The sequence below is a fragment of the Dioscorea cayenensis genome, chromosome 4 (genome assembly GCF_009730915.1).
Source record: "Dioscorea cayenensis subsp. rotundata cultivar TDr96_F1 chromosome 4, TDr96_F1_v2_PseudoChromosome.rev07_lg8_w22 25.fasta, whole genome shotgun sequence".
Lineage (NCBI taxonomy): Eukaryota > Viridiplantae > Streptophyta > Magnoliopsida > Dioscoreales > Dioscoreaceae > Dioscorea > Dioscorea cayenensis.
Window position 1 is genome coordinate 3,313,140 of NC_052474.1, and position 11,194 is coordinate 3,324,333.

Consider the following 11,194-nt stretch of genomic DNA (forward strand, 5'->3'; position numbering starts at 1 on the left):
AAACATGATTAGTTTGAAATAGATTTGAAATTACAATATTGGAAGTAACTGCTGATTCTCAGAGTGTGATTACTGATAATGATCCATAAAGAACATCGGTCAAGAGCTATGTCTAATTACCCAAACCAAAAACCCTCCCAAGAAATTTAATTCTACTACACATACTTGATTATATTCCAAAATTCCACTTCATCTACTGGTGTTTCTTCTACCTAACGATTAGTACCAAACATCCTCATCTTTCCAAAGCTTTCCAAGTTATGAGTCACAACTGATAAGGTGCATCTATCCACTCTCCATATATAAGCCTGCAATAACAAGAGGAACATCAGCGGTGAATCAGAGAAGAGCAATGGTTTTCTCATTGCTAATCACAGCCATCCTGGCCATCGTTGCAGCCAAGACACTTAAAGAATATCTAAAGATAAGGCATTCCAATATCCCATCGGCAAACATGGGCTGGCCTCTCATCGGAGAAACACTCTCCTTTGTGAAGGCTCACCCAGCTTTCACCTTAGGGGATTACCTGCAACATCACATAGCAAAGTTCAAACTCCCTCTGCATCACTATCCTCTCTTTTAATTGACTAACATGTATGAAATTAGCTCAAGAGAACTGCATTGTATGCAGGTATGGGACGGTATTCTGGGCAAACATCTTTGGAAAATGGTTGATACACTCGGTAGACCCTGAGCTGAACCGATTTGTTGTGAACAATGAGATGAAAATGTTCAAGCAAGGTTGGCCACGGTCCCTCTCTAGGCTTATAGGTAACAATGCGCTGACCATATCTCTAGGGGATGCTCATAAGCGCCGCAGAGCTGAGGTGCTGAACTACCTCAGTGGCAGCAGGCTGGAGAGTACGTTCCTCAGAGACATGGAGCAGATAGCATCAGCTCACATGGAATCATGGAGGAACAGGGACATGGTCATTGCTACTGATGAAACTCGAAAAGTACGTGTTTATGTCCGTAATTTTTTTATATGCTTGCTTTCAAGGCTCTAATGATTGTCTTATGCCAGTATGCGTTCTACATGATAGCGAAGAAAGCACTAAGCATGACACCAGGATCACCAGAGACAGAGAAGTTGATGGAGGCTCTCAATGACATCTACATGGGGATTGGTTTGATTTATGTTAATTTCCCCGGAACCAGATTTCGAAAGGCTTTACAGGTAGCTAGTTGATTATGTCGTGTTTCTTGTTTGGAGATTGGATTTTCAAGATTTGTGATTGTGGTTTATTGAATGCAGTCCAGGGCCTATGTTCAAGAGGTCATCAGACAGAAATTGGAACAAAGAAGGCTAAAGGACCAGGAGGATGACGACTTCCTCAACTATCTTATTAAGGACGGCACATACTCAACTGAAGAAATGGGAGATCTGGTGCAAAACTTCATCTTTGGAGGCAACGAAGTGATTGGAAGGACTTTGGCTGCAGCTATTTACTACCTTGGAACTTGTCCTCAAGCGTGCGACCAACTACGGGTAAAATGAACTAATTTTGTTGTGTGTCTGTGTGTGTGTGTGTGGAACAAACTGCTAACATGATTGGAAATATTCAGGAGGAACGTCTCCAAGTTATTAAATCCAAGCAACAATCTGGAGACTCTAGTTTAACATTGAGTGACTACCGAGGAATGGAATTTACTCAATGTGTAAGTTCAGGTTTCTTATTGTGCACACCTATAAAACAAAATTTGTAAATCATACCTTTTACAATATGATTTCTGAAGGTTGTGAATGAGACGCTGAGACTAGGTACTGTTTCCAGATTTCTACATAAGGTCGCCACTGCAAATATCCAGTATAAAGGTGGTATCAAGCTTAACTACTTTGATTTTTAGACTGTAAAAATTATAAGTTAGTTCAATGTGATAATTAATTACCAGGATATGTCATTCCCCGTGGTTGCACGGTCATCGCCAATATCTCTGCAATGCATTTGGATCCAACTGAGTTTAAGGACCCCGAAACATTCAATCCATGGAGATGGCTGGTGAGGCTTTTCATGCATTAGTTTATTCCTTCATCTGTCATTGAATGAACTATCATGGTTTTACTGTTGATACATTCATCTCGCTATGTTTACACGTAGACCCCAAATGGTGTGAAGAAATCAAGAAGTTTCATGCCTTTCAGCGGGGGTGCGAGACACTGTATAGGAGCTGAACTTGCCAAGCTGGAGCTGATGGTATTCATTCACCAGCTGGTTATGAAATATGAGTGGGAGTTTGCTCAAAATGACCCCCCAATGGCTACTCCTCGTCTTGAGTTCCCCAATTGTCTGCCCATCAAAATCAGAGCCATTTCACCAAAGTTATAAGCATTTCTTGTGCATCTAATCTTTCCACCAGCAGTTAATAAATAATAAACTCGTTTGAATGCCAACAAAATGGATTTGATGCACAAAAAAATGTTGAACAGGATACTTTGCTTGAATCATATCATATTACTTTTGTATCAGCTTTCAATTTGCTTTCATGAAGGACCTTTCCAATTTTTAAGGAAGAGAATTGGATCAGTGTAAATCAATATTCACAAGTTGAATTCAGTGTCCAATCCTCTTTCTCTCATCATCATTCTCACCGTCTCCACATCTTCCAGTCTTCCAGCATTCCTGTATATCCTCATGAGCAACTCAAAGTTGTGCTCATTATCAGGCTCCAGCTCAAACAATCTCTCTGCTGCAACCTCTCCAATAGTTACATTCCCATGCACTGAGCAAGCATACAACAGAGCTCCCCAAACCCTCGGCCCTCCATCAAAAGGCATTGTTTTTGCCATTTCATAAGCTTCATCAACAAGCCCTGCTCTACCCAACATATTCACCATGCACCCATAATGCTCCATCCCTGGGGCTATCCTGTATTTCTTCTTCATTTTGTTAAACAACCTCCGGCCAGAATCCACCATTCCCAGATTTGCACATGATGAAAGCAAGGACACAAATGTCACCCGGTCCGGCTGCACACCAGAGTCTTCCATTTGCTTGAATATGTTAATGGCCCGACAATCTTTCCGGTGAACTGATATCATTGTATTCCAAGTAACCAAGTCTTTCTCCGGCATTGACTCGAACACTATTCGAGCACATCGCAATTGTTTGTGTTCAGCATACATTGCAATCAGTGCATTGGCAATGGACAAGTTCCATTCCATCCCTTGTCGGAGAACCCATCCATGAATCTCATATCCAAGCTTTCTGTTGAATGAGAACTTTGCAAGCATTGTGGAGATGGCGATCGAGTTTGGTTCAAGCCCGGCAGCAAGCATACCTCTACAAACGTCCCACGCCTCACGCGCCAGCCCGTGATGCGCATAACCCGTCAACATGGAGTTCCAAGACACAGAGTCACGGTCGGGAATAACGTCGAACACCTTGCGTGCTTTCACAATGTCGCCACACTTGGCGTACATATCCACAAGCGCGTTAAGCACGAAAACGTCACGGCCAAGCCCAGAGCGAACAGCGTGCCGGTGCACGTCTTCGCCGTGCTGTATCGACCCAATACCCGCACAAGACTTGAGAACGCGCGGGAAGGTGAAATCATCGGGCTGGACACCGTCCTCAACCATCTGATAATACAAAGCCATGGCGTCTTCATAGAGGCCTAGCTCCGCGTACCCGGAGAGGAGCGAGTTCCACACGAACGAGGACTTATTTCTCTCGGGCATTTCGTCGAACATGCGATGGGCTCTATCGACGAAGCCACAAGAGGCATAAAGACGGAGGAGTTTGGAGGAGACGCCAGCGTTGCGGCGAAGGAGGGAGCGGGGGATGATACGGTGGAGGCGAACGCCATGGGAGAGGGACCGCATGCGTGCGCATGTCTCAAGGAGGGAGGAGAAGATGGAGGGGTCGACCTTGATGCCATTGTCGATGGAGGCCTCGAGCTCGGCAAGGACGTGGTCGAGGGCCTGTTCGCGGGTGAGGCGAAGTGGGGTTGGAGAGATGAACAGCGGCGAAGGAGAGGACTTGGGGTACGAGAGGGTGTGAAGGTTCCGGCGTTTCAGGGAGTGCTTTTCTTTGGATTTCTTCGAGCTGGGCTTCGTTTTGAGCGTAATGCGGAGCAGTGAAATGGGAGGGGCTTCCATGGCGATCCACCAAATGGAGCCATTCACTCCTGGATAACATCATATGCAGGAGGGTCCATTATAAGAGCTTCTGAAAATATTATCTGTGATCTTTATCTTTAGGAAAAACAAAAAATTAAATATGAATTAAATAAATTTATATTAAATAATTTACCATTTTCTATGGTTAACATTTAATTGAAAAATCCACTGGCAGTGGCCACCCCTTATTAGTTGTTACATGCTTACATTAAGAATATATTTGGGAAATATTAATTATTTAATATTTATTTATAAATTATAATTATAATAAATATATAGATTACGTTATTTGCAATATATATATATATATATAGACATTAAAAAACTATATTTTTATCATTAATCATTAGAACCAATAAAAGGATATTCTACATTTTGAAAATATAAAATAAGAAAATATTCTTAAAATGTTTATTTAATAGAATTACTAAATATTGATAAAGTTAATGTTAAATCACAATGGAAGAAAATAATAATAATTAAAAACCAACCCATTCCAAAATAAAAGAACCATTTGACGGAAGAAAAAAAGAATTATTTAATTTTCATCAATATATGAAATGAGTAATAATTCACTAAAATGAAATATTGTGCACGATTCATTTTTTTAAACCACAGAATTCAACTGTGGAATTTTTGGACATTGAATGGTCTCGCTGTTCCTTATTTGTATTGGCAGGTATGGTAAAAGACAATAATGTAGGCATTAAAGCATGAAGAACTCCTTCCTTAATTCTTGCACATCAAAACTGGGATAAAAACTCTCCCCTTGCTTGTTCTGAGTCAATTCCTCGGCCCATCCTTGCTGTACAAGAAGTAATACTAAGTTAAAATGCACAACAATCGGAGCTAATGTTTTACTCAAGAGCATAAATGAGATTTTATTTATGCAGTTTGAAAATGCATATAAAGGTAAAACTGAGGACAAGCCAGATATTCTGTTCTCTTCTTCTGACTAGTGATAGAAGTAAATAGGTAATCCTTTGGCATAAAATAAAAAAAAAATAAAAAAAATAAAATAAAATAAAATAAAATAAAATAAAATTTGCAAAACAAACAAGTAAATAGGTAATCCCAAGCATAGAGCAAGAAGGCATCCATATTTGCTTTCGAATGGCTTGGTTGTCTCAAACATGCAGCACAATTTCAACTTAATACAGAGGAGCTTGACTTTATCAAGTAATGAAGATTTATGAAATTTTAAACCTTCATGAACATGGAGCATGCATGCTTAACGTTATTGTGACACAGAATCAATTTTGTTTGCCAGAAGGAAGTTTAATAAAATGTTAACGTGTGTAGAACACTACACAGATTGAATTTATGCTTTATGGTATCAAGGTAACCTTTTGAAATAATATTCTTAGCTCAATCATAATCTTCTCATCAAGCTAAACATTTTTGTCTTTGTACTGATGTAGGTTAGTATCAAGATTAATATCAAGCAAGTAAAAGATATAGCCCATGTGCCAATTCTTTTAAAAACATACTGATACGGCTATTTCTTGATGCACTCAGTAAAATATATATCAAGAAAATAAATGTGTCACTAAGCAGAAAGAACTCGAAAACCTAAGTAAAATTATAGACAATGGATTATAAAACTACCACACAAGCCATGCATCTTGCACTAAAATGAACAAAAGAACTATAAGTTAAGGAAGCCAAGTTTCTTGAAACAACATTTTAGACGTTTGAAGTAAAAAAGATGATACCACAAAGTACAAAGCATAAATAAAAACACATGTTGAAAATATTGATTAGCCAAACAAAAAAGTAGTTGCATTATTGAGACTCGAGAGTAAATTTTCAGGGAAGGAAGAAAAAACTAGGGTCAAACTGTTGTTATTGACACTGACTACAGGTAAAACTGACCAAACACAATATCTTATGAATTTGATTTCCTATCTGCTGATATATCATGTACAAAGACTTGCAAATGGATGCTATTGGATCAAATCAAGAAAATAATGGTACACAGCCTGGTAGCAACGAATATAAGAGATCAAGCAACCACCTGAAAGCAGCAAATAGAGGGCGAACTTTTTCAAAGATCTCATCCAGAGTCCCCACTGCATTTATCTTCAAGAAATGGTAGCAATTAGTGCACCATCATATCATTTTAAAAAAAAAAAACTAACTAACTAACAGCAGTACATCACAGGTAGGATGAATGAAATCCATATGGAAGCCAATTAAATGAACAGATGATGGATACCTTGTGAACTTTACCCTTCCTAGAGTAGTAGTTAACAACAGGAAGGTTTAGCGTGTGAAACACTTGAAGGCGTTTCTTCACCGTCTCAATGTTATCATCAATTCTTCCCTGAATCAAACGTATGTTATGGATGATTAAATAAAAAATATAATATCAATTAATCCACCTAATTTTGTCACCTGATTACGGCTTAAAACACGTTTCATCATCTCCTCTTCAGGACATTCAAAAAACAGTACAAGATCAGGTTCTACTCCAACCTGCATTACATATCCACTCAAGATTCAGATAAGCAACTTTTTGACCTATTTGCCGAAGTAAATACAACCAATTATAACCATTGAGTAGATGAAAAGGCATCCGAGAACATAGAACCAACAAATATAGGATTTTTAAGTTCTCTTTCAATAATGTTGTATGAAGGAAATTTGTTTATACAAAATTGTTATTTGCCTGCATATACAGCTGTAATTGAAGTCTTCGGGAGACGAGGGTAGGGGAGGCAATTGACTAGAAAGAATAAAATATCAGTGTTACTACTGCAAGCAATTGACAATAAAAGAGGAACAAAAGGCAGGTCAGGGAGGTTGAGGCAACAAAATGATGACTAAACTAGCCTGGCACTGTCACTTTGTCAGATTAAATGGAAGACCTTCGGACATACTCATAAATTATTTTTCACTGAACAAGATGGACAAGGATATAGGTTTTTTACACTTCTTGTTGAACTAAACATATAACAGGCATTGATCTTGGGGCACATCATTAGTGTTGTCCAGACAGAATATAACTCCACAAGTGAAACACTTAAGTTATGTTTACATGCTAAACTAAGAATTATCAGAAAACATATTAGTGCAAATTTCTGTCATTATACAAGGATAAGCTATCAAAGATGACAATGGCACTTTACATGATAAGGAGAGAAAAAACACATCATTTATGATAAGTATAATGAAGTATTAACTTTCATTCATGAATCATTCAAATTGGTAGCAAGGAAAACTCACTATCCTTTCAAAAGCAATACGGTTTTCATCGCTTCTTGGGAATCCATCAATCAAAAATTTATAGTTCTCACTTGATTCGATAGCTTTTTGGATTAACCTGATTGTTATCTCAGATGGAACTATTTTCCCTTCCTTAATTGAATTGCGGATCATTACCCTGAATATTAATCAATTTGTCAACACATTTTTCATGTCTGATAACATACAGGAATAGAACAAAGAGAAATAGATTTTGCCCGTATACCCATTTTCACCATCAGAAACCATTTCCTTCCTCAACAAATCACCAGCACTTAGATGTGTAAATCCAAAGGTATCCGCAATCATCATGCATTGTGTTCCTTTCCCACTTCCAGGTCCCCCTGCACACACAATATTCTGCATATGATAGAAGATCATATGATCCTGAAAACACAAACTTTCCATGGAAGCACATTCCATTTTTTTGTTGGGATAGAGCTGGGTCATACTTCTGCTTTCACAATAATACCAGAAAATAAAATCAAGAAACAAACAAATAAACAAGGAAAAACCTCAAACATTTGCACAGCTACCAAGTCCAATACTCTACAACAAATTCAGGAGAATTTGACCAATTATCACAGGAAAAACTGAGATAACTACACAATATAAAGAAATTCGTACAAGAAAATTTGAACGCATAAACTCAGAGTGATGAACCGGCCATAAGAACAAATCACACTCATCCAGACAAGGTTTTTGACATACGAAACAGGATCCATTCCGTTTTGTCATGCGAAAATCTCTATGTCATGTAACAAAGTAAACAAATTATCAAAAAGTATTATACCAAAGTGCCTAGCATAACATAACTGATCCATGAAAAAAATAGCATTCTTGTTACTCATTTCACACCATAACTTGATATAGAAACATAATTATCTCAACAACACATGGAATACAACAAACAACAGGCAAGATAATATAACCTATAACAAACAAAAGCAAAACGCTCACCCAGGACAAATGCAATGAAGGGACTCGTGCGCTTAGAAAAGACACCCTCATTAGCCTACAAAAACATCACAACATATGTCATAAATCTTATTCAGCTCAATAATCTCCAACAACAGTGTATTCCGAGAATTATCAGACAAGAACACTGATCCCAACCGTAAATACAATCAAAAACCTCAACATCCAAGTACAAAAAAAGCAAATAAATTTATTGAAAAAAACATAATAATAACAACAAAAAAGCTTACCGTCCTCAAGATTTCCGTGGTGAAGAAATGTTGCGCAAATTCAAACCTGTTCAAAGCCTGCATTCCAAATCAAACACTCAAATTAAAGAAAATAATATATAAAAAAAACATTTGGACTAGTGAAATAGACCAAAGATTTAAAAAAAAAAAAATCAGAAGTACATGAAAATGAAGGGGGAAAAACACAAGTTTCGATCACATAAGATGCATTGAGAGTGAGACGCTGACCAATTGGGGATGGATACGACGGTTTAATGGTCGAACGAGGGAAAAAAGAAAGCTGGAGCACCGCCACATCGCCGCCTCCGGTGATCTCTTCTCTTCGGCTTCTCAGATCGTCACTTCTCGATCTCCACTGGCACCTCTCTCTTCTTCTTCCTTGCAGGTTTTTTCTGGCGCTCCTGTTTTAAGGGCTTTTTTCTTTCTCACCCCCTATTGATCATCAAAATTATATTTATCTACATTCCTCATTTTTCAGCTCAGTCCCTCATTCTAAATTAAAATAGGATTGAAAACTTTTATAATTAAAGTTAAATATAAATTTTCAAATGGATTATATTATCATTTTCAGCAGTCATCTGGAAAATTAGTTTTTTTTTTTTAGCGGATGTAGTCCTCGCAGGGAAAAAACCGGAGTTGGAGCACTAATCAAAAGTGGTTAGAAAGAGCCAAAATCAATTGCTAACATGTAAACTAAGCCTGTGGGTACACTTGGGTAGAAGAGTCATTAGACTACATGTATCGACATGCTCTTTTATTTATTGATAGTCTCTGTATTAGTATTTTGTTTTTGTATTTTGTTTTTATTTTATGTTTCAGCTTTCGCACTTTGCGGATATATTTTCTATTTAATATTTATTTATATTTGTTTTTTAATAAATTTGTGAATTAATTTTTTTATAAAAAATAATTATCATTTACAAATAATACTCTTCGATAGGAAAATATAAAATATAAAAGAAATAAATATGGAAATTCACATGGAAGCTGTTATAATTATTTGATTAATGTCGATAGACCTTGAGGTAATAAGCATTATTTGTTAAAATTATAGTTATGCATCATTTATGGATCGAGATGAATAAACAACAATTAATGTGTGAAAAATAAGGCACTAATATAGTGACTGACCTCAACATGTGGCGGTGGAGTCACACAACAATGATTGAGGCATGTCACATTAAAAAAAAAAAAAAAGTACTTTGTCAGTCGGATTCGTTTCCCAGAGCGTTTCCGCCAGACATGGCTCTGCAAGTGATAAGCTCATCAATCAGACGGCTGAGATCTGCATAGGAGGATCCACCCTTCCTCATCGCGGCACGTGCCATCTTCGCATACTCCTTATAAGCACTACGCCTCCTCTCCTCCGCTTCATCTCCGCCGCTCATCACCAGCGTCACCGCCACCGCCACCTCGTCCGCTCCAACCAACACGGTTGGATCCCACAACTCCCCTCTCACTCGCACGCCAAGCCTCACCACCTTATTCAAGAACTTCTCATTCACGAACTGCTCATACGTCAGCGGCCACGTCACCATCGGCACTCCAGCCGAGATCCCCTCCAACGTGGAGTTCCATCCGCAGTGCGTCAAGAACCCACCAATCGCCACGTGTCCCAATATCAACAACTGCGGAGCCCACCCTCTGATGACCAACACCTTCATGCCAACCATCTCTTCAAGCCTCGCCGGCGGCGGCTGCACCGAGTCCCCTCTCACTGCCCAAACGAACCAACACCCAGAAGCCTCAAGCCCTAACGCCAACTCCTTCACCTGATCACTCGAAATCTCAAAGTGACTCCCAAAACATGTTGGGTCCAGCCCATTTGTTGGGTTGGACCATGTTTAAAATGAAGCTATGTTGACTTACGGAGGAGGGCTTTAAAAGGAATTTCATAAGGGTAAATGCTCTCATCTTTGATGAGAATGAGGGTGTGACTATTCATGGTTTTTAAGGAAGAAAAAGAAGAATAATCTAAGGAAGAGAAGGAGGAGCTAGGGTTCTTGGAGAAAGCAAGATTGGAAGCGCTTCATCGCCGGATCTCTCCTAATCCTATGGTTTGATCCCTCAACTCTCATTCCTTAAGTCCTTTTTGTGAACCATCCCTAGTGTATGGATGATGTATGAGTGTTGAATCTCTTTTCTTATGAAATTCATGTTCTTTGCATGTACTCCTCTAGTGAGCTGAGAGATCTTGTTGTTATCTCATAAGTCAACATAGTGGAAAACATGTTTAAGAGGCCCTAAGGAGTCCCGTGGTTTTTCCCCTCGATTTGTAGGGTTTCCACGCTAAAAAAATCGCTTTCTTGTGTTGATATATGTTTGTTCATCTCATTCTAACATGAATGGGGGTTTAATAGCTTTTTTATGAGTTGTTTTGAAGCTTTGAGCCTTGTAGAACCTTTGGGAGGAGCATTGAAGCCTCGAGGAAGACTTTGAATGCATTTTGCGACTTATGCGGGTCGTGACACGGGCCGCACTGGAATCTCCAGTGAGCTTCACGGGGTGTATGCGAGCGCATGCCCCCGTATGTGAGCAATGTTTTTGCTACGATCACGTGAGCATGTTCTTGGTGAGCATGATTTTTGCTACAGCAGCTGCGAGCGAGAGACTCACGGGC

General features: G+C 38.8%; 4 protein-coding genes across 4 annotated transcripts; 1 reads left to right on the forward strand and 3 right to left on the reverse strand.

Annotated features, from left to right (window-relative positions):
- Positions 1–301: 301 nt before the first annotated feature.
- LOC120258885 (cytochrome P450 90B1-like) lies at positions 302–2,521 on the forward strand. The gene is made up of 8 exons (XM_039266348.1): positions 302–546; positions 632–956; positions 1,025–1,177; positions 1,256–1,489; positions 1,567–1,659; positions 1,738–1,816; positions 1,894–2,000; positions 2,100–2,521. Exons 1-8 carry the CDS (start codon positions 353–355, stop codon positions 2,325–2,327), a joined length of 1,413 nt encoding a protein of 470 aa, XP_039122282.1. The 5' UTR covers positions 302–352; the 3' UTR covers positions 2,328–2,521.
- LOC120258884 (pentatricopeptide repeat-containing protein At4g25270, chloroplastic) lies at positions 2,519–4,192 on the reverse strand. The gene has a single exon (XM_039266347.1). The coding sequence runs from the start codon at positions 4,097–4,099 to the stop codon at positions 2,540–2,542; it is 1,560 nt and encodes a 519-aa protein (XP_039122281.1). The 5' UTR covers positions 4,100–4,192; the 3' UTR covers positions 2,519–2,539.
- A 499-nt stretch (positions 4,193–4,691) lies between these two features.
- LOC120259464 (UMP-CMP kinase-like) lies at positions 4,692–8,989 on the reverse strand. The gene is made up of 9 exons (XM_039267072.1): positions 8,803–8,989; positions 8,575–8,631; positions 8,327–8,381; positions 7,593–7,710; positions 7,349–7,505; positions 6,518–6,598; positions 6,339–6,446; positions 6,138–6,202; positions 4,692–4,925 (listed from the first exon to the last, which is right to left on the reverse strand). The coding sequence occupies exons 1-9, from the start codon at positions 8,869–8,871 to the stop codon at positions 4,904–4,906; spliced, it is 732 nt and encodes a 243-aa protein (XP_039123006.1). The 5' UTR covers positions 8,872–8,989; the 3' UTR covers positions 4,692–4,903.
- A 790-nt stretch (positions 8,990–9,779) lies between these two features.
- Positions 9,780–10,519, reverse strand: LOC120258279 (UDP-glycosyltransferase 73B4-like). The gene is made up of 2 exons (XM_039265637.1): positions 10,444–10,519; positions 9,780–10,291 (listed from the first exon to the last, which is right to left on the reverse strand). Exons 1-2 carry the CDS (start codon positions 10,517–10,519, stop codon positions 9,780–9,782), a joined length of 588 nt encoding a protein of 195 aa, XP_039121571.1.
- Between the last annotated feature and the right edge of the window lie 675 nt (positions 10,520–11,194).

Excerpts from the sequence above, each read along its gene's own strand:
- LOC120258884 (XM_039266347.1), bottom strand. The coding sequence starts at position 4,099 with ATGGAAGCCCCTCCCATTTCACTGCTCCGCATTACGCTCAAAACGAAG.
- LOC120258279 (XM_039265637.1), bottom strand. The coding sequence starts at position 10,519 with ATGAATAGTCACACCCTCATTCTCATCAAAGATGAGAGCATTTACCCT. Across the intron at positions 10,292-10,443 it reads TCCTTTTAAAGCCCTCCTCC|TGAGAGGGGACTCGGTGCAG; the intron begins GTAAGTCAACAT and ends TCGTTTGGGCAG.
- LOC120258885 (XM_039266348.1), top strand. The coding sequence starts at position 353 with ATGGTTTTCTCATTGCTAATCACAGCCATCCTGGCCATCGTTGCAGCC. Across the intron at positions 547-631 it reads CTGCAACATCACATAGCAAA|GTATGGGACGGTATTCTGGG; the intron begins GTTCAAACTCCC and ends CATTGTATGCAG. Across the intron at positions 1,490-1,566 it reads AAGCGTGCGACCAACTACGG|GAGGAACGTCTCCAAGTTAT; the intron begins GTAAAATGAACT and ends GGAAATATTCAG.
- LOC120259464 (XM_039267072.1), bottom strand. The coding sequence starts at position 8,871 with ATGTGGCGGTGCTCCAGCTTTCTTTTTTCCCTCGTTCGACCATTAAAC. Across the intron at positions 6,599-7,348 it reads GTATTGCTTTTGAAAGGATA|GTTGGAGTAGAACCTGATCT; the intron begins GTGAGTTTTCCT and ends TATGTAATGCAG. Across the intron at positions 6,203-6,338 it reads GGAAGGGTAAAGTTCACAAG|ATAAATGCAGTGGGGACTCT; the intron begins GTATCCATCATC and ends CATTTCTTGAAG.